Source organism: Cervus canadensis, chromosome 18, assembly GCF_019320065.1.
Source record: "Cervus canadensis isolate Bull #8, Minnesota chromosome 18, ASM1932006v1, whole genome shotgun sequence".
In the NCBI taxonomy this organism is placed as follows: domain Eukaryota; kingdom Metazoa; phylum Chordata; class Mammalia; order Artiodactyla; family Cervidae; genus Cervus; species Cervus canadensis.
In genome coordinates, this window is record NC_057403.1 from 26,416,150 (window position 1) to 26,438,357 (window position 22,208).

The 22,208-nt window shown below is 46.9% G+C and overlaps 1 protein-coding gene across 1 annotated transcript; it reads left to right on the top strand.

The window, feature by feature from the left end:
• The first annotated feature begins 6,313 nt into the window (after positions 1 to 6,313).
• Positions 6,314 to 22,128, top strand: PRODH2 (proline dehydrogenase 2). Its single transcript, XM_043437430.1, has 10 exons — positions 6,314 to 6,575; positions 6,654 to 6,850; positions 6,942 to 7,080; positions 7,161 to 7,247; positions 14,601 to 14,681; positions 14,767 to 14,922; positions 15,024 to 15,190; positions 19,122 to 19,232; positions 19,604 to 19,689; positions 21,879 to 22,128. The coding sequence occupies exons 1-10, from the start codon at positions 6,402 to 6,404 to the stop codon at positions 22,064 to 22,066; spliced, it is 1,386 nt and encodes a 461-aa protein (XP_043293365.1). The 5' UTR covers positions 6,314 to 6,401; the 3' UTR covers positions 22,067 to 22,128.
• The last annotated feature ends 80 nt before the right edge of the window (positions 22,129 to 22,208 follow it).

The following is a 22,208-nucleotide window of genomic DNA, read 5'->3' on the forward strand; positions in this document are numbered from 1 at the left end:
AAAATGAAAGTTAGGATTTTATTTTATTTTAAGTTAAGATTAAAAATTACATTGCAGGGATTTCCCAGGTGGTCCAATGGTTAAGACTTCACCTTCCAATTCAGGTATTGCGGATTCTATCCCTAGTTGGGGAACTAAGACCCCACATGCAGTGTGGTCAAAAAACCAAAACAGAAAACAGAAACAATATTGCAATGAATTCAATAAGGACTTCTAAAATGTAAAAGTACACCTAAGATTTTTAAAAGTACAAAGTAAAGGTTTATGACAAAGTCATAGAGGCAAAGAATAGGAAGTACCACTGCGTCTCATGTGTTGTGCAGATCTAACCAGTTCTTTTTATCTTCCCTCGATCTCATCATCTCTTGTCTGCATCCCTCAGCAAATTCCCCTCATTCTCTCCTTATAGATACCTAGCTTCCCCCTTTGTCCATAATTACTGCTTGTCCAGAGACTGGCTGCCCCAGTTCTAGAGCACCACACGCTTGCCTGACTCTGAAATGTGGTGCTTTTATTCCACATTCCGTACAAACCAAATTGGATGGGCTCAAGTTAGGTTAAGAAAAGGAAATCATGGGGAAATGAAGACTATCTGGTACTGGAAGAAAATGAAAATACTACCTATCAGAACTTGTGAGAGGCATCAAAAGCAGAATTTTGGGGAAAAATTTATACCCTTAAATACGTGTACCAGAAAAGGGGAAAGCTCCAAAGTTATGAGGTGACTATCTTAAGAAACTAATAAATGAACCATAGAATAAACCCAAAGAAAGAAGAAGGAATAAGAAAATTAAATCAAATAAATTAAAGGAAAAATGCAGATTCTTGTTTAAAAATCCAGAAGTATGGTCTTTTAAACTAACAAAATATACAAATCTGACTACATAGAAAAGAAAGTCATTAGGATTATGAATAAAAAAGACGATAAAACTATGAAAAGGAAGGATTAAAGATAAAATAAAAGAAAGATTTCCCTGGTGGTCCAGTGGTTAAGACTCTGTGCTCCCAATGCAGGGGGCCAGGGTTGAATCCCTGGTCAGGGAACTAGATCCCACATGCCTTAACTGAAAAAAAAAAAGAAAATCTCATGTGCCATAAGGAAAACTGGGGATCCCAGGTGCCATAACTAACAGCCAGGGCAGCCAAATAAATAAATATGTATTTTAAAAAATAAACTAAGAGAAAAAAATAAGAGCTTTCAGTCCTAATGGTATTTTGTAGGCTAAAGCAATCTCAAAGACTACACGAGTGTGTGTGTGTGCATGCACATGTGTGTGCTGGGTGGAGAGCCACGACACCCCCCGAGATAAGGTGTCAGAACCCAAGCACAATGAGAGGACTGCCTAGTGCAGGGTCTTAGAGCCCTGGGGTAATGCAAAGGGCTAGTACCTGGGACAAGGGAGGCAGTAACAGTGGGAAATCAGTTAAATACAGAGGGATTCATAAAAGAAAATCAATATATTTATGACAGTTGATTTCTTATTATCAGAGAAGGGAATTTGCATGGATCAGATTGCATCATGAACCAAGGAGAGTGGTTAATTCATTCTGTGTGCCTGAGGACAGGAAGAAAAAAGAAAAACAAAACTCAACAAAAATGGTCAGGAAAAAGCATGTGCTCATGGAAGGGTAAATCAATACAACCATTTTGCCAAACTGGCTGTATCTACTAATTCTGAACACACACATACCCATGCATGCATGCTCAGTTGCTAAGTCATGTCTGACTGACCCCATGGACTGTAGCTCATCACACTCCTCTGTCCATGGGATTCTCCAGGCAAGAATACTGGAGTGGGTTGCCATCTTCTTTTCCAGGCCATCTTCCTGACCCAGGGATCAAACCCACGTCTCCTTCTTTGGTAGGCGGACTCCTTACTGTTGAGCCACCAGGGAAGCCCAATGAAACTGTATATTCATCCAACAGTTACTATGACGATGAAGATAAATGAACTACTGACTGACAACATGGTTGAATCTCACAAACACAATATTGAATCCAAAAGACTCAAAAGAGAATACACCGTATGATTTAACTCTTTAAAGTTAAAAAGTCAAAACTGATTTATGGCAAAGGTGGTTTCCTTTGGGAGAGAGGGAAATAGTAACTTGAAAGGGACCCAAGGAGGGTTTCTAGGGGACTGATAATGTTGTTCCTTGACATGAGTGCTAGTTACAAAGGTGTTGTCACTTTCTGAAATTTATCACACTGAATACTTGTGATTATATGCATATTTCTTTCTCTGTATTATATAACATTAAATTAAAGTATATCTCATAGATGGTATTATGATTTTTCTGATATGCTGAACAACTCCTGGTACCATTCTGAACAAACACTAAATTATATTTGTCATTCTATTTATGATACAGTTTCATTTCAGAAAAAAGTATACTTTAAACCATCCCCCAAATATGCATGCATGTGTATTTGTGTTATATCATTTTTAGATAATTATAAACTTTTCTTTGTACCCATATGAATGCTTTTAAAGATCTTTTCAAGTTGTTGAGGATGCAGACGCAGTGTTCAGGCTGCCTTGACCCTGGCCTCTGAATGTCTGTTGTTCAGTGGATAAGTCGCGTCCGACTCCTTGCAACCCCATGAACTTCAGCATGCCAGGCTTCCCTGTCCTTCATCATCTCCTGGAACTTGCTCAGACTCATGTCCATTGAGTCAATGATGCCATACAACTATCTAATCCTCTGTCGCTCCCTTCTCCTCCTGCCCTCAATGTTTCTCAGCATCAGAGCCTTTTCCAATGAGTTAGTTCTTCACATCACGTGGCCAAATTATTGCAGCTTCAGCTTCAGCATCAGTCCTTCCAATGAATATTCAGGGTTGATTTCCTTTGGGACGGACTGATCTCCTTGCTGTCCAAGGTCCTCTCAAGAGTCTTCTCCAACACCACAATTCGAAAGCATTAATTTTGAAAGCATTAATTCTTCCGGGCTCAGCCTACGGTATGGGCTCAGCCTCCATAATGCGGCAACCAAGAACGTTTGGGCAATTTCCCGGAACTCCCACCAGGGGGCAGTACCGGCCCGTTTGAGAAGAATCAATATACCAGAAGATTGGTTGTGTATTGGGATCTGGAGTTCAGGGTGTCTGTGTCAGAGAGTGTCCTCCGCATGGTGTGGTCACTGAGCCCCAATATTAAAGGCGAAGTAGCTGTATAAGGCATCGAGACGTAGAGGACCCCAAGAACACAGCGTGGGAAGGGATCTTCCTAAAATTGAGGCTGGAGAATAACAGGCAGTGGTAGGAGTTGAGGTTGGTGAGATGGGCAAAGATATATTATGAAGGATTGTAGTTTATCCTCTGGGAGACAGGAAGCCACTGAACAGTTGAAACAACGACAGATGAACAGCATTTATGAGCTGTTTCCACGTGCCAATCTCTTTTCTAAGTTTATGTATTCTCTCCCAGAACCATCAGAGTCACTCATGAGCTCAGTTGTTCTGTCATCCAGGGTTTATTCACCCTTTTCCGGGTGATATGCAGTCTTCTCTTGGGAAGCATCAGTGCCTAGGTCCCCTACTTCGGACATGTTTTGTACCAAGCCCCCGCTGGAGCTCCACCAATAGGCATACCTCTCAGAACTGGCCAACCAGAGTGTCTAATTTTCCAAGCCCAGTGATTGGCTTAGGGTTCACCAGGTGGCCCAGTCAGAGCCAATGAGAGGACTCTGAGGACTGGTCTCCCACTTAGAACTCTGCCCCGCCTCTGAGCTGACATTAAGGCTTCTTTCACTCTCACCTTGAAGGACCATCACCCACCGAATGACCATCTGGGAGCTTCACTTAAGCTCCTCCAAGGCTACTGGAAGCTTCTCTCTTAGGACAGACGTCAAGGTTAACTACAGATGAGACTTTCCATTTCTCATCCCTCTTGCTCAATAACCCTAAAGAATTCACCCCTAGTTCTGGATTGCCCCATCTTGGGGCAAATCTTGGGTAAATATCAACATCAGACTGATAATCTCATCACCACACCTCAGTGCACCCCCCACATCTCTACCCTGGGTGAAGAACTAAATTCTCCTGATCGGTTAACACAGTGTCAGAAGTCAGAGAGTGGGTTTTATTCCTCCTGCTAATAGGAAATGCCTCCTATTTCCAAAATAAGAAATAGAAGACAGCCACACACATCACTAGTTCAACGTAAGTGTGGCTCACCTATGCCTAATTTGAGAAAGGAGCAAATTATTTCTCGGTTCAATAATCTCCTTCTATCACCATTAACCTTTGAGATCCACAAATGAAAGCAACTCGTCTGCTGTTTGGTCCTATCTCCTTAAGAATAAGCAAGCGGGGCGGGGGTGGGGGGGTGGGGAGTAAGACCTGCCAACTGAGAAATAAAAAAATATCTTCTCTAGGGACTTCCCTAGGAATCCAGTGGTTAAGAATCCCCCTGCCTATGCAGGGGACACGAGTTCGGTCCCTGGTCCGACAAGATCCTACTTGCTGTGGAGCAACTAAACCCGTGCATCACAGCTACTGAGCCTGTGCTTCAGGACTTGTGAGCCACAATTACTGAAGCCCACACACCCTGGAGCCGTGCTCTGCAACAAGAGAAGCCCGTACACTGCAGTGAAGAGTAGGTCCCTACTCGCCGAAACTAGAGAAAAGCCTGTGCAGCACCAAAGACCCAGCATAGCCAAAAATAAATAAAGAAAATGATATAAAAAATTCTGCTACCCGTAAAAGGGTATAAAGAGAATATTATGACAACTTTGTGCCAAGGGCTTTGACAAGTTAGATGAAATGCCAATTCCTGGGAAAATACAACATATGAGAGTTAACCCAAGATGCAATAGAAAATATGAAGAGCCCTATATTTATTAAAGAAATTGAACTTATTATTAAAATCCTTCCCACAAAGAAAGCTCCAAAAATCTACAAAAGATTAAAGGAAGAAATAACATAAAAGCTTTCAAATTTGAGATATAGTTATATGTGCTGAGATGAGCATAATCCTTCAAAATACATTAAGTAAAAAAAAAAGTCAATGTGCAAAGGGACAAATAATATTTTCTCATTTATATATAAAAAGGAGTTATAAAAAAAAAGGAGTTATATAGGTGCATTTTTATGCACAAACTATCCTCTCCAAGGATACCTCATTGCCTTGGAGGCATGAAATTGAGGGACTGAGATTGAGTAGTTGGAGAAAGACTGTTTCACTTCCTTTCCTTTTGTGCTATTTTAATTTTTAAATTTTTAAAACTGTGCATGTAACTAAAAAAAAGTTTAAGGATTTCCCTGGTGGTCCAGTGGCTAAGACGTCGCCCTCCCAATGCAGGAGGCCCAGGTTCCATCCTCTGTCAGGGAACTGGATCCCACATGCCACAACTAAAGGTCCCAAGTGCTGCAACTAAGACCCGACACAGCCAAATAAATACTAAGCAAACTTCCCCACTTCCATCTTGATAGTGGGTGGGAGGGAAAATAGAATATAGTTTAAAACCCTTACAATATGAACAAATGTGAATAATTATCAGGTTATGAAAAAAGGGCACAGAAGCCCCCATGAGACCCCACTGGTTACAACTCCTCTGATCCCTTTCTGATTTTGGTGATAATGATTTCCTTGCTTGTCTTTTCTTTATAGTTTTACCACCCATGTATGTACCCATCCCCCCACACACTATATTGCTGTTTCATTATCCCTGCTTTCAAGTGTATTGACTAGAATAAGACAGCATGTCCTGTTTGGCATCTGGTTTCTTTCACACAACATATGTGTGAGATTCATCCATGTGGTTGTATGCATCAGTAGTTTATTCTTTTTTCATTGCTGTATAGTAGCCTGTCATATGAATCTGCCACAGTGTATTTCTCCATTCTCGAGCTGATGGAAATTTGGGTAGCTTCCATTTAAGGCTATTGAAAAAATACTGTTGTGAACATTTCTTCCTGTACATGTTTCCTGATGTCCATGTTCAAGTTCTCTAGGATATATACTTAATATAGAACAGATAGATTAAAGATTATGTGTATTTGCAAACTACACTCTCTCCCACTTTAAGATGAAGCAATTGCAACGGGATATGTTTAATAACTTTCCCAAGATCACAAAGTCACACTGCCTGGCTCCCAGAGCACTCTGACTTAATACCCATTGGCATATGATGGGCGCCTAATAAGTGTGAGCTGTTATGCTGAGGGTCATTGAGGTTTTGAGGGGGGCTTTCCTTTCCTGTCCCCGTTATTCTGAACTATGTCCCTATAAGTTAATAATTAACTGCCCCTCAAGGAGTCTGTGATCCTAAAGATTTGCCTTTCCCTGGCTACTGTCTGGTTAATCAGTCACTGTCCCTGGCCGAGCAAGGGGCACTGGGTAGACCAGCTGCCTCCAAAGCCCCCTGACCCAGTGTGGAAGTGGTGAAGGGCTCCTGATGCTCCGGACCTGTCCTATGCTCTGCTCCCAAGCTGGCCCCTCCCCGGGGGGCTGGCAGCCCCTCAGCTTTGATGGAGGGGCCTTCCACCTCAAGGGCACGGGAGAACTGACCCGGGCTTTGCTGGTGCTACGGCTGTGTGCCTGGCCGCCTCTGGTCACCCACGGCCTGGCGGTGAGCAGCGATCCCGGGGGGACTAACCTAGGAAGTTCCCGGGGCCTGGTTCTGAGCCTCTGCTCCCTGTCACCCCAGCTCCAAGCCTGGTCTCGGCGACTCCTGGGCTCCCGGCTCTCGGGTGCGCTTCTCCGAGCATCCATCTACGGGCAGTTTGTGGCTGGTGAGACCGCCGAGGAGGTGAGGGGCTGTGTCCTACAGCTCCAGACCCTAGGCCTGCGGCCTCTGCTGGCAGTGCCCATCGAGGAGGAGCCAGACTCGGCTGTCAAGACGGGGTGAGTAGAGGGGCCCGGGCCTAGGGAGGCAGGCAGGCTGGTGGGAAGGGGGCGAGTGGGCTCTTGGCCCTGATGCCCGCTGGCTGGGCAGCGAGGCCTGGTATGAAGGGAACCTCAGCGCGATGCTGCGATGCGTGGACCTGTCACGAGGCCTCTTGGAGACACCTGACCCGATGGGGAACGCCCTCATGCAGCTGAAGATGACGGCGCTGATGAGCACTCGGCTCTGTGTAAGGGCCGGCCGGGTGGGAGGGGAGGGGCGGTTGCCCACCAGGTCCCCCTCACCGCCCCACCCACCATCCCATTCCAGAAGGAGCTCGCCTCATGGGTCCGAAGGCCAGGGGAGTCTTTGGAGCTGAGCCCTGAGAGGCTGGCAGAAGCCATGGACTCTGGACAGGTAAGGACCACAGGTTGGGGGAGACTGAATGGTTGGTGGGGAGTGCAAAGGCAGCAGACACCTGGCAGCGGAATGTTCTAAATATTTAACTATCTCTACTTCCCAGGCTTAGAACTATCAGAATAAATGGGGTTACTGCCCTGGGGCATGGCTGGAGAGTAACCGGAATATGGGTCACCTCGGGATTCTAGGCTAGGGGCCTGGGAGCTGGGAGCTCTCATAGGATCAATGAAGACAGTAGCTCTTTACCAATAAAAAAGTAACCAATATTTTTTCAATCAATTCAGCTATGCTAGTGTGTGCTAACTAGCTAGGAGCTATGATTAGACCAGTGGGGTTTTGGTTCATTCATTCACTCATTCATTATTTCCTTTAAATTCTTTATTTCCCTATCTTATTTCTACCTTCCCCGCCATCAGTAATCACTTCACCTTGTATAATATACATCTTTTTGTTATCATGATGTGGTTTTGCCAAATATATGCTATTTGGGGGCATATTTTTCCAACATTACAAAAATTTTCATACAGAAAAATCAAAAGAACTTTATGGTGAACACCTGCCGTTGTTAACATTTAACTATTGTTGCTTTTAAATCATATCCATTTCTTTATCCATCCACCCACCCATCTTATTTTCTGATGCATTTCAAAGTAATTTGCAGACATCAGCATGCTTCTCCCCCAAATGCTTCAGAATGCATATCACCAACTAGAGCTCAGAAGTCATTTCTTTCCAGGAAAAATTTATATACAGTGAGATGCATACATTGTAAATGTACCTTTTGATGAGCTTTGACAAACACACACTGGAGCTACTATAATCCCTATCAACATACAGAACATTTCCAACCCTGCAGAAAGTTCCTTTGTGCCCTTCTCCATCAGTCTGGGGGTTGGGTATAGTTTTAAATATCTACAAGTAACATTCATCATTATGTTGAAAAAGACTCTGATACTGGGAAAGATGGAGAGCAGGAGGAGAAGGAGATGGCTGAGGATGAGGTGGTTAGACAGCATCACCAACTCAATGAACATGAGTTTGAGGAAACTCCTAGAGATAGTGAAGGACAGAGAAGCCTGGCACACCACAGTCTATGGGGTCATAAAGAGTCAGACAGGACTTTGCAGCTAAACAACATTATCTTATCTATTGCATTCTGTTGCTTATGTTTTTCCACTGAGCACTCTGATTTTTAGCTCCCTCCAAGCATCTCTGTGTACATCTAACCCATTTTTTAAAATTACTTATTTTATTTATTTCTTTTTGGCTGTCCTGGGTCTTCATTGCTGCGCTTGGACATTCTCTAGTTGGGGAGAGTGGGGGATACTCTAATTGTGGTGCGTGGGATTCCTCACTGCAGTGGCTTCTGTTGGTGCGGAGCACAGGTTCTAGGGCCCGGGCTTCAGTAGCTGTGGTGCACCGGCTTAGTTGCTCCGAGTCATGTGGAGTCTTCCCAGACCAGGAATCAAACCCACATCCACTGCATTGGCAGGTGGATTCTTAACCCCTAAACCACAAGGGAAGTCCTAATCCACTGTTTCTAATTTGGGCTTCTGGCCGCCTGGTTTACCTCTCCTGGGATGGGCACCCAGGTGGCCTCTGAGTCTCCATCACCACCAAATAACGCTACCTGGGACCTGCTGATGTTTGTTTTTTAATTTGTAATTTTTTTAATGCATCACAGAACACATAGAGCAGTGCCTAAAGGATCAGCTTTAGAGTGCAACAAGCTTCACCCCTTCCTCAGCATTTCACGCGCACGTGGCAATGGCAGTAATTTCTTCCTAGGGCAGTCTTCAGGACTAAAACCCTTGCCAGGAGGGACCTTCACCATAACAGAAGGGCCCTCCTTCTGTGTCACTCACTTCCCTTGTCTTCCCCAACACCATCAGACCTGGTGTTCCTCCTTTTCCATCTCTCCCGGCTCATCCTCAGTCTTCGTGATGTTTACTCTGCCTGACACTCAAATATAGAGGTTCCCCAGGGCGAGGCCCAGGCTTGCTCCTCACTCCCCTCGAAAGGGCCTTCTCACCCACCCCTCCAGCCTCAGTTTCCCCGATTTGCGTTAATGATGCCCACCTTTCTGTCTCCAGGCCCAGCCTTTCCCCTGACCTTCCCCTGCACCAAACCTCCCCCTGGGTGTCCCCCAGACTTCTCACACCCACTGGGTCCCACACTGGCCTGTGTCTCCCTAAAGCTGTCCCTTCTTCCTGTCCCCATGTCAGAGCCGCCCTGCCGCCCCTACCCCAGATCCCAGCTCCCACCCATCCGTGGTCTTCACAGTCACCGGTTCCACAGCACGGTTTATGACTGTCCTGTTCACGGCCATGTCCCAGGCTCTAGCACCTATTCAGGATGTGATAAACATGTCAAATGGGTGAATAAATAAATGAAGCAAGTGAGTTTGGAACAACATATTAACGGTGGAGAACCTACCGACCACTCACAACGTGCCGCGTGCTGTCCTAACAGCTTTACCTATATTTGAGGGAAGCGTTTCCTCTCTGCCTGTGGGTGGGTGTACAGGGTGACGGCTAAGTACTCAGGCTCTGGAGAAGCTGAGGTTTAAATCCTAGGTCAGGCTGTGTGACTTTAGACGAGTAACTTCACATCTTCGTGCCTTCACCTCTGTGTCCCCTCTGTAAAATGGGGGTGACAGTAGTCGCCACCTCAGATGGTGGTGAAGGGTAAATGAGGGCCGGGTCGGCCCCCTCTGAGGGTGGCAGCTCCACCAGCTGCTCATAGCCCAGAACTCCCCCGGACGATGCCCCATGGGGAGAGACGATTCCCTGACTGGGGAGAAGAACTGGGCAGGTAGGTGCCCCTCACTCCTCCCTTCTGGAGAGAGTCTTCTTCCACAGGATGGGGTCCATATCCATCCTGTCGGCCATGAGTGTGTGTGTGTGTGTGTGTGTGTGTGTGTGTGTGTGTGTGTGTGCTAAGTCGCTTCAGTCATGTCCGACTCTTTCTGACCCTATGGACTGTAGCCCTCCAGGCTCCTCTATCCATGGGATTCTCCAGGCAAGAATATTGGAGTGGGTTGTCATGCCCTCCTCCAGGGGATCTTCCCAATGCAGGGGTTGAACCCACATCTCTTGTATCTCCTGCATTGGCAGGTAGGTTCTTTACCACTAGTGCCGCCTGGGAAGGAGTCCTGTTGGCCATAACAGCCCTGAATTCCACCTGCTCCTCTTGTCTAACTTCCCCATTTCTCTGAACCCAGCTGGACTCCCTGAGTCAGCAGCAGCTCACATTCACTGTGGAATCCCCATAAGAAGACCGAGAACTGTGTGCGTCAGTCAGTCGTGGCCAACTCGTTGTGACCCCATGGACTGTAGCCCGCTAGGCTCCTCTGTCCATGGGATTCTCCAGGCAAGAATTACTGGAGTGGGTTGCCATTCCCTTCTCCAGGGGAATCTTCCTGACCCAGGGATTGAACCCAGGCCTCCAGCATTGCTGGCAGGTTCTTTACCGTCTGAGCCACCAGGGAAGATCCCTGTTACAAATGTGTAACAATTCCTTAAATGTCTGTTGAACCTGCACCATGTTCCAAGTGCTGTGCTAGGGGTGGAGACTTGTTGTTCAGTCACTCAATCATGTCTGATTCTTTGCGACCACGTGTACTGCAGCATGCCAGGCTTCCTGTCCTTCACCATCTCCCAGAGCTTGCTCAAACTCATGTCCGTTGCGGGGTGGGGATGCTGACCAAGATAAATATACGTCCTTTGAGGCACTGACTTGCAAGAGACAATCATTCAAGTCAAAGCCAAAGAGAAAAACAAATCATATATTAACGCATATATGTGGAATCTAGAAAAATGGTACATATGAACCTACTGCAAAGCAGAAATAGAGACAAAGATATAGAAAACAAACATATGGATACCAAGGGTGGGGGGTAGGATGAACTGGGAGATTGGGATTGACATTTATTAGTTCAGTTCAGTCGCTCGGTTGTGTCTGACTCTTTGCGACCCCTTTGTGGACTGCAGCACGCCAGGCTTCCCTGTCCATCACCAACTCCCAGAGCTTGCTCAAACTCATGTCCACAGAGTCAGTGATGCCATCCAACCATCTCATCCTCTATCATCCTTTCTCCTCCTGCCTTCAATCTTTCCCAGCATCAGGGTCTTTTCAAATGAGTTAGTTCTTTGTATCAGGTGGCCAAAGTATCAGAGTTTCAGCTTCAGCATCAGTCCTTCCAATGAATATTCAGGACTGATTTCCTTTAGGATGGACTGGATGGGTCTCCTTGCAGTCCAAGAGACTCTCAAGGGTCTTCTTCAACACCACAGTTCAAAAGCATCAATTCTTCAGCACTCAGCTTTCTTTATAGTCCAACTCTCAAATCCATACATGACTACTGGAAAAACCACAGCTTTGACTAGATGGACCTTTGTTAGCAAATAATGTCTCTGCTTTTTAATATGCTATCTAAGGTGGTCATAACTTTTCTTCCAAGGAGCCAATGTCTTTTAATTTCATGGCTGCAGGCACCATCTGCAGTGATTTTGGAGCCCAAGAAAATAAAGTATCTCACTGTTTCCATTGTTTCCCTGTTTGCTATGGAGTGATGGGACTGGATGCCATGATCTTAGTTTTCTGAATGTTGAGTTTTAAGCCAACTTTTTCACTCTCCTGTTTCACTTTCATCAAAAGGCTCTTTAGTTCTTCTTTGCTTTCTGCCATAAGGATGGTGTCATCTGCATATCTGAGGTTATTGATATTTCTTCTGGCAATCATATACAGTATTATATGTAATGCAGATAACTAATGAGAACCTACTGTATAGCACAGAGAACTCTACTCAATGCTTTCTGGTGACCTACATGGGAAGGAAATCCAACAAAGGACAATATGTGTATGTATGGCTGATTCACTTAGATGCATAGCAGAAATTAACACATCATTGTAAAGCAACTATGTGTGCTGTGCTGTGCTCAGTCTTGCCTGACTCTTTTGAGACCCCATGGACTGCAGCTCACCAGGTTTCTCTGTCCATGAGATTCTCCAGGCAAGAATACTGGAGTGAGCTGCCATTTCCTCCTCCAGAGGAGCTTCCCAACCCAGGGACTGAACCTGTGTCTCCAAGTCTCTTGCATTGGCAGGTGGATTCTTTACCACTGAGCCAATGGGGAAGCCAAAAAAAGCAACAATAAAAGCAAAAAAAAAGTCCAATAAAAAGTCAAGACAAAAAACCAAAGCTGAGTGCAGACTTGCTCAGCTGCCGGTCACATGGTGGGGAGGGGGTGCAAGTGCACCCAGCAGGAAATTCGTTCTTTTTAAAGGTTAGGTTACCCTCTGGGTCTCAGTTTCCTTATTTGTAAATTGGAAATTATGTTTACTTAATTGTTTTAGGGAATCACAGTAATTAATGCAGATAAAGTAGGTACATTCGAAATTGGGTTCCGAGAGTTTTCCTGTATTAGTAAACCGCCTTTTCACTTGAGCTCTTCTGAAAGGTTCCTGTTTATTAGAAGTGATCTTGGATTCATACGTGAAGGGTACTGCAGAGACAGACACAGAAAAAGACTGCCCTCTCTTTGCTCTATTCATAAGAGTGTGAAAAATGTTTAATTATTAAAAAAAAAAACCTCAAAGCGGATATGTAACAAGTAGAAATAAGCATTGTAGAATGAGATGGTTGGATGGCATCACCAACTCAATGGACATGAGTTTGGGCACAATCTGAGAGAGAGTGAAGGACAAGTAAGCCTGGTGTGCTGTGGTCCATGGGGTTGCAAAGAGTCAGACGTGACTTAGCAACTGAACAACAACAAGGACTTCTCCGGTGGTCCAGTGGCTAAGACTCCATGCTCCTAATGCAGGGGGCTCAGATCCGATCCCTGTCAGGAAACTAGATCCCAAATCTCACAGCTAAGAATTCGAGTGCTGCAACTAAAAGATTCTGCATGCTGCAACTAAGACCCTGAACAGCCAGATAAATAAATTTTAAAAAACAAGCATTGTAGGGAAAAATAAGGCCGAGGAAGGGGAAGGGAAAGCCCCAGCTAGAGAGTTGCAAAATCAAACCAGAGAAAATAAAGACCCTGTTGAGAGGTTGAAGTAGGGTGGATGGACATCTAGGGGAACAGTATTCCAGGTGGAAGGAACAGCCAGAGCAAAGGCTCTGAGGTGGGAAGGTACCTGGCATGTTCAAAGAGTAGCTGGGAAGCCAGTGAGGTCGCAGAGCAGTGAGTGAGGTGAAGAGTGGGAGGAGGTAGAATAAAGGTCAGACCAGGGGAACCTTGTGAGTTGCAATGAAGCATCCTGAAAAACTAACGCAAGGTAATACTCATGACTCTTATTAGGAGCTGGTTACTGTTCTTAGATGCTAATTCTAAGTCACTTCGCTTTCCCAGCTTTGGCTTTCTCACTGGAAAATGGAGCTTGGAATAACATCTGCCTACTAGGATCATCGTGAAGATTAAATACATAAGATGGCATTTGAAGTCACCTATTATTATAACAGTAATAACATGTATTAAGTGCTGAGGGCTTCCCAGGTGGTACACTGGTAAAGAATCTGCCTATCAAAGCAGGAGGTGCAAGAGACATGGGCTTGATCCCTGGATCAGGAAGATCCCCTGGAGGAGGAAATGGCAACCCGCCCCAGTACTCTTGCCTGGGAAATCCCATGGACAGAAGAGCCTGGCAGGCTATGGTCCATGGGGTCTCAAACAGTCAGACACGACTGAGCACACACAAAACAACAAAAACATTGAGCACTTATCATATGCTGGCCCTGTCCTGTCCTGTTTATGGCCAGGCACTTCTCACATATTAACCCATTTTTATCCACACAGCAACTGAATGAGGTAGATACTATAATCATCCCCATTTTACAGAGGAGAACATTGAGGCCCAGAGAGGTTACATGACTTGTTTAAGGCCACACAGTGAATGGTGGAGCCAAAACTCAAACTCAAATTCTGGGCTCTCAACCCATGTGTGCGTGTGTGTGTGTGTGCTAAGTCGCTTCAGTCATGTCCGACTCTGTGTGAGCCCACGGGACTGTAACTGGCCAGGCTCCTCTGTCCATGGGATTTCCCAGGCAAGAATACTGGAGTGGGTTGCCGTCCCCTCCTCCAGGGGATCTTCCTGGCCCAGGGATAGAACCGGCATCTCTTACCTGCACTGGCAGGCAAGTTCTTTACCACTAGCACCACCTGGGAAGCCCGTCCATCCATGTATTATACCTCAATAAATAGTATCTATATGACACAGCTGCTTTCCAGATTTCTAGTAATTTCTAAATTTTTTTCCCTGCCTGCTGGTGGGTGAGAGGAGGCTTGGGCTCTGGAAGGGTCCAGAAGGCCTGAGTCACCTTGTCTCCCCACTGCCCCCCAGGACCTCCGGGTCTCCTGCCTTAACACCGAGCAAACACGACATCTCCAGGCCTCTCTGAGTCGCTTGCAGCGGGTGGTACAGGTAACAGCTTCTGCCGAGGCCTACCTCCACTGCATCTGCTTGCTGGTCACCCCCGGGGCCCAACTGCAGTCCCTCTCACCCTCAGCACGCCCGGGCACAGCGCGTGAGGCTCCTGGTGGATGCCGAGTACACCTCCCTGAACCCAGCACTCTCTCTGCTGGTGGCTGCCCTGGCCACGCGCTGGAACAGCTCCAGGGAAGGCGGGCCCTGGGTGTGGAACACTTACCAGGCCTATCTGAAGGTGTGTGGTGCACTCCGGGGATGGGGGGTGTGGTCGGGGACAAGGGGCTGCAGGTCAGGGTCCCAGCGCCTTGATCTGAAGCTGCCCATGTGCTCCACCAGGACACCTATGAGCAGCTGAGGCGGGATGCTGAGGCCGCAGACAGGGCTGGCCTGGCCTTTGGAGTGAAGTTGGTACGAGGGGCGTATCTGGACAAGGAGAGAGAGATGGCCCGGCTCCAGGGAACCGAAGATCCCACTCAGCCTGACTATGAGGCTACCAGTCAGAGGTGGGACAGGGGCAGGCCGGCCTCTGAGATGAATAATTGTTGCTGTGGTTGTTCAGTAGCTAAGTTGTGTCTGACTCTGTGACCCCATGGACTGCAGCATGCCAGGCTTCCCTGTCCCTCACTATCTCCCGGAGTTTGCTCAAACTCATGTCCGTTGAGTCAGTGATGCTATCTAGCCATCTCATCCTCTGCCGGCCTCCAGAGGAATAGCATTAGCATCCAACCTTTGATTAGAGCTCATTCCCCACAGTGTCCAGCAACCTATATGCATCTACAGGTCTCTCTCTCTCCCTGACCAGGAGACTGTCACTTCCCACCTGAACAGCAGCCTGCTCCCTTCTCTGTCACCCCTTCCCAACCTGTCGCCAGCGGGGAGCCTGTTAATACCTGTGTCAAATCTCCCTCCTCAGTTCAAATCCTCCCATAGCTCCCAGCACACCCTTGATAAACCCCAGATCCTCGCAGTGGCCTGCAGTCCTGTCCCCTCACTCACTTCACTCCAGCCACACTGGCCTCCTTGATGACCCCAGGGACTTTGCACTTCTTGTTCCCAGTGCCCAGAACCTTCTCCCTCCAGATGGCCATGTGGCAGGGCTCAGTCACTCACCTTTTTAGGTCTTTACTTGTTGGGACTTTCTCAGGGGATCTTCTTGCCCTCCCTACCAAAAACTGAAACACACCACACCTTCTCTTCTTGGATTTATTTTTCTCCCAGCACTTATTGGCAGCAGAGCTTTGGTATTCAGTCGCTTGTTGTCTTTTTCTCCCATAAGAGCGGGGGCCCAGGAGGGCAGCGTTTTCTAACTTATTCACTGCTGAGTCCTCAGTGCTTAATACTGCTCCTGCTCCATGGGAGGTGCTCGGTACAGGTCTGGTGAATGAATGAGTAAACAACCCCAAGCAGTAGATACTATTGCTCTCTATTTCACAGAGGATGGAACTGAGGCACAAAGAGGTGACATCTCTCACCCAAGGTTGCAGAGCTAGTGTGAGTGGCAGTGCCAAGATTTGAGCCTTGGCAGACTGGCTTCCCTGGTGGCGGTAGCAGTAAAGAACCCTCCTGCCAATGCCAGAGATGCAGGTTCGATCCCTGGGTCATGAAGATCCCCTGGAGGAGGACATGGCAACCCACTCCACTATTCTTGCCTGGAGAATCCCATAGACAAAGAAGACTGGCGGGCTGCAGTCCCTCGAGTCACAGAGTCGGACATGACTGAAGTGACTTAGCACTTGCAGACTGACTCTAGAACCCTCATTCTGATACACCTCTAATCACAGGCAAGACATGGCTGAGCTCCTGGGGCCACCATCTCATGGCCTGAGAAGAAAAGATTTATTCTTTCAATACACACTTGCTGATCACTTGTTTTATATCAGGACGTGTGTTGGATTCTGGTTGCGGTAGCAATCCAGTTGGACCCCAGGCCCTGTTCTCATGGAGCTTTCAAAGCCTGATTCCATTTCCCAGTGGACAAGGAGGGGTCTGTAGAGCCACAGGGACTTACCAAGCCCCCACAGAAAGTGGTCAAGCCATGAAGGCTAAGCTTGCATCCAAAGCCCATGAAGCCTCCTAGGCACATTTGTGTCCTACGGGCTTAATCATTTGGAATCTTGTTTTTTTTTTACTGAGATATAATTCACATACCATACAATTTGATATTTTAAACTACAATTCAGTGGCTTTTAGTATATTCATCAAATTGTGCAGCCATCACCACCAATTTCAGAACATTTTCATCATCTCAAAAAGAAACTCTGGGACTTCCCAAGTGGTCCAGTGGTTAAGACTCTGAGGATCCACTGCAGGGGAAAATGGACTCGATCCCTGGTCTGGGAACTAAGGTCCCACATCCCTCAGCAAAACAAACAGACAGACAGACAGACAAACAAACATGGCACAGACAAAAAAAAAACCCCACATATCCATCAGCTGTTTTTGTTCAGTAGCCAAGTTGTGTCCGACTCTTCGAGACACCATAGACTGCAGCTCGCCAGGCTTTCCTGTCCCTCACCATCTCCAAGAGTTTGCCCAAGTTCATGACCATTGAATCAGTGATGCCATCCAACCATCTCATCCTCTGTCGCCCTCTTCTCCTTCTGCCTTCAATCTTTCCCAGCATCAGGGTCTTTTCCAGTGAGTCAGCTGTTTGCAATGTACTGGAGTTTCAGCTTCAGCATCAGTCCTTCCAAAGAGTATTCAGGGTTGATTTCCTTTAGGATTGACTGGTTTGATCTCCTTGCTTTCCAAGGGACTCTCAAGAGTCATCTCTAGCCCTGCAGTTCGAAAGCATCATTTCTTTGGCACTCAGCCTTCTTTATAGTCCAGCTCTCACATCTGTACAAGACTACTGGAAAGACCATATCCTTGACTATATAGATTTTGGTGGCAAAGTGATGTCTTTGCCTTTTTAACACACTGTCTATGGTTGTCATAGCTTTCCTGCCAAGAAGCAATCATCTTCTAATTTCATGGCTGCAATCACCATGCAGTGATTTTGGAGCCCAAGAAGAGAAAATCTGTCACTGCTTCCACCTTTCCCCCTTCTATTTGCTAATTTGCTAATACAAATGTCCATTAGCAGTCACTCATAATTCCCATCCCTTTAGGCCCTGGAAGCCACTAATCTACTTTTCGTTACTATGGATTTGTCTCTTCTGGACATCTCATATTAGTGGAGTCACATAATACTTGACCTTCTGTACCTGGCTTCTTTCACTCAGCATAATGCTTTCAAGGTTCAACCATGTCCTAGCGTGTGTCAGTGCTTCATTCCTTGTTACGGTTGAATAATATTCCATTGTATGGAGAGACCACATTTGATTTATCCATTCATCAATTGATGGCTATTTGGATTGTTGACACTTTTTGTCAGTTGTGGACAGTGCTGCTGTGAACATTCATGTATATATATTTTTGGTAAATGTACATTTTAAATCCTCTTAAAAGTCCAACTCTCTAGGACTGGAATGTCTGGGTCCTATGGTCACTCCTGGCATCCCACTCCAACACGCTTGCCTGGAAAATTCCATGGATGGAGGAGCCTGGTGGGTGACAGTCCGTGGGGTTGCAAAGAGTCAGACACGACTGAGCGACTTCACTCACTTCACTTCACTACGGTCACTCCATGTTTAACTTTTTGAAGAACTGCCAGATGGTTTCCCAAAGTGGCTGCAGCCATTTAGACTCACACTAGCACAGTGGGAGAATTTCAATTTCTCCACATCTTCTCCAGCACAGTACCATTAACATTTTAATAGAGATTTTAAATAAATAATACATTCACATGATTCAAAAATCAAAATGGGGACTTACCTGGTGGTCCAGAGGTTAGGACTCCATGCTTCTACTTTGAGGGGAGTGGGTTTGATCCCCAGTTGAAGATCTAAGATCCCACATGCCACTCTCTGCACGGCCCCCCCAAAAAAAATCAAAATGACACAAAAATGAACAGGCTGACAGAGCTCACCTCTACCCACATCCCCATCCAATCATGGGGGGGGTCCCTGCCCCCACAGGGGCCCTCCACTATCCTCTGGATGTTCATTTAGCCAGTCCCAAACTTACAGACATTTGGGGTGTTGCTAACCCTGCTCTGCAGACATTGCTGAAGTGAATGTCGGTGGGTAAATGTCATCTCCTGTGACATGGCCCTTTGCTGTGAGACTGCCATTGTGCCAAAGACTTTAGGTCTACCCTCATCTCACTCCATCCTCACAACAATGCTAACAGGTGAACGTGTGTTGTTAAAGAGAAGAAAAAGGCTCAGAAAGAAGATGTCCCTCATGGCTGAGGCAGGTGGGATGTAGGTACTTCCTGACTTCAGGGTCCTTGCCCTTAGGCACCCTGCCCCTCAAGGACATAAATCTCCAGTCTCTGGGGCCTGACCCTAACTCACCAGGTGCCATAAGCTGACCCTTCATCTCCCTTCAGTTACAGCCGCTGTCTGGAGCTGATGCTGACCCAAGTGTCCCAACGTGGCCCCATGTGCCACCTCATGGTGGCTTCCCACAATGAGGACTCTGCTCGCCAGGCAACCAAGCGGTATGAAGTAGGGGAATGGAAATAAGTGCCCAAAGGGTGGTTGACAAGGGGAAGGACTGTGTGGGCCAGTAGGTTCAAAGGGGGTCTGGGGAGAATATTCAAAATATTCAACCCCTGCTACACCTGTAGGCTCCAGCTGAACAAGGAACTGCCCCTTATTTGCTGGGGAATAGGGAAGTCCAAACATTTCAAGAAAGGAGCTGAGACTCACCGGGGAGCTTTCAGGGGTCCCAGGGCCATGGTTATTTATCAGTGAGTTTGGAAATACTTCAATATTTGAATAACTAGAAGAGCCATATGAGTGTGCCGTGGCTAACTTTCAGCTCTGGATCCAGCCACTGTCTGGATTGATGATGTGACCTTTTTTGTAGCATGTGGGAGCTGGGCATTCCTCCAGATGGGCCAGTCTGCTTTGGACAACTTCTGGGGATGTGTGACCATGTCTCCTTGGCACTGGGTATGTAAGTGATCCGTCCCTCCCAGCCCCCTACTCCCACCTCCCACCTAACCTGCCCCAGCCTCATTCCCTCCCAGACAGATCCCTTCTCCCATTCCCAGACGATGCCTGGCCAGGCTCCCATCAACAGCCTGTAGCCAGCCAAGCGGCAGGCCCTTCCAGAGAGGTCTGTCCCATATCTGAAGGCCTCGCGGGCCTGTCTCTGCGTCTGTGCTCTGTTGTTTCTGTCTTGATTTTGGTATCTTGGTTCTTAATCTTGGTATCTTGTTTCCCGTCTGCTTTGTTATCTTTACTGTACTGTTCCCCAGGGCCCGAGACCAGAAGATTTATGTTTTCTTCTGTCAGGAGCTAAGGGGTACAAAATCACTGTACCCTAACTTCACAGCTTGAGATTTCTAGAGATATCCCAAGGATCCACACTGGGGCTGCAAATATTTTAGGAGACTAATCCACGGTAACGGGCTTCCCGGGTGGCTCAGCAGTAAAGAATCTGCCTGCAATGCAGGAGATGCAGGAGACGCAGGTTCGGTCCCTGGGTCAGGAAGATCCCCTGGAGGAGGGTATGGCGACTCACTCCAGTATTCTTGCCTGGAGAATCTCATGAACAGAGGAGCCTTGTGAGCTAACAGTCCCAGGCAAAGTCTGACAATGACTGAAGTGAATGAGCGCACAGACACACCACCCATGGCCACAACCTCTCACAGATGGATTTGTTTTCTTCCTTGCTCTGTTGATGGTCAAGGCCAACTTTCCTTATGAGAGAGTTGACTTATTGTTAACTCTTACTCTGAGGGTCTAGATTTTGAGGTTCACACTTAATCTGGGGAAGCTCTTCTTTGTAACTCTTAATCCTGGTCACGCTTTAGGCCTCCATTTCTGTACCCCCTTAACTTTGAAGTCATTAGACAGAAACTCAGTTTTGACCTCAGGAAAGAAATGCTTCTTGTGTAATCCTTCTGCTCTGGGTTCTCTGTTTTTTTAATTTTTAAATTTATTTTTGGCTGTGCTAAGTCTTCATTGCTCCGTGGTCTTTTCTCTAGCTGTGGTGAGCAGGGGCTTACTCTCTAGTTGCAGTGCATGGGCTTCTCATTGCAGTTTCTCCTGTTGCAGAACATGGGCTCTAGGCATTGGGGCTTCAGTAGTTGCGGCATGTAGGGTCAGTATTTGTGGCACGTGGGCTTAGTTGTCCAGTGGCATGTGGGATCTTCCCAGACCAGGGATTGAACCCCTGTCTCCTGCATTGGCAGGCAGATTCTCTGCCACTTAGCCACAAAAGAAGCCCCTCATTTTCTCTTAATTCTTGAATTAGCAAATTCCTTATTCTCTTTGCTTCCCTAATAGCTCAGTTGGTAAAGAGTTCGCCCACAATGCAAGAGACCACGGTTGGATTCCTGGGTCGGGAAGATTCCCCTGGAGAAGGGATATGCTACCCACTCCAGTATTCTTGGGCTTCCCTTGTGGCTCAGCTAGTAAAGAATCCACCTGCAATTTGGGAGACCTGGGTTCAATCCCTGGGTTGGGAAGATCCCCTGGAGAAGGGAAAGGCTACCTACTCCAGTATTCTGGCCTGGAGAATTCCATGGACTGTATAGTCCATGGGGTTGCAAAGAGTTGGACATGACCGAGCAGGTTGTGTCCGCTTGGACACACTTTCACTTTATTCTTTTTGCAGCATTTTTATAACTTTGAGAATTTTTTATTTTATTTTTTTCCCAATTATTTTTATTAGTTGGAGGCTAATTACTTTACAATATTATAGTGGTTTTTGCCATACATTGACATGAATCAGCCATGGATTTACATGTGTTCCCCATCCTGAACCCTTCTCCCACCTCCCTCCCCATCCCATCCCTCTCGGTCATCCCAGTGCACCAGCCCCGAGCACTTGTCTCATGCATCCAACCTGGACTGGCGATCTGTTTCACACTTGATAATATACATGTTTTGATGCTGTTCTCTCAGATCATCCCACCCTCGTCCTCTCCCAGAGAGTCCAAAAGTCTGTTCTATACATCAAGAATTTTTTATTTTAATGTTTACTCCAGGAGTTTTAGTTTTTTCAGCAGGAGATTTTGTCCAACTCACCTAATCTGTCATGCTCTCAGAAATGGAAGTCTCTGTTCCAGATGGAGCCTAGGGGAGCCTCTCACCAAACTTGAGCCCACACCCTGCCAATACTCTCCCTCCAGGGCAGGCTGGCTATGCTGTGTACAAGTCCATCCCCTATGGCTCCCTGGAGGAGGTGATCCCTTACCTGATCCGGAGGGCCCAGGAGAACCGAAGTGTACTACGGGGTGCCCGCAGGGAACAGGAGCTGCTCAGCCAAGAACTTCGGCGGAGGCTGCTGGGGCGGGGCCTGAGGGTATCCCCCCATTAGCACCCCCAGGAGTCACGTGGTCAATAAAGTTCTTGAGCTGTTGCCCAGGCAGCTGCCTTGCACCGAAGCCACCTATTTGGGGAAGGGCTCATCTTGACCTCAACCAGCCCAAGTTCGGGGGCTCTGCGGCTCAAGAGGATCT

Excerpts from the sequence above, each read along its gene's own strand:
- PRODH2 (XM_043437430.1), top strand. The coding sequence starts at position 6,402 with ATGCTCCGGACCTGTCCTATGCTCTGCTCCCAAGCTGGCCCCTCCCCG. Across the intron at positions 7,248-14,600 it reads AAGCCATGGACTCTGGACAG|GACCTCCGGGTCTCCTGCCT; the intron begins GTAAGGACCACA and ends ACTGCCCCCCAG. Across the intron at positions 14,682-14,766 it reads GCTTGCAGCGGGTGGTACAG|CACGCCCGGGCACAGCGCGT; the intron begins GTAACAGCTTCT and ends TCTCACCCTCAG.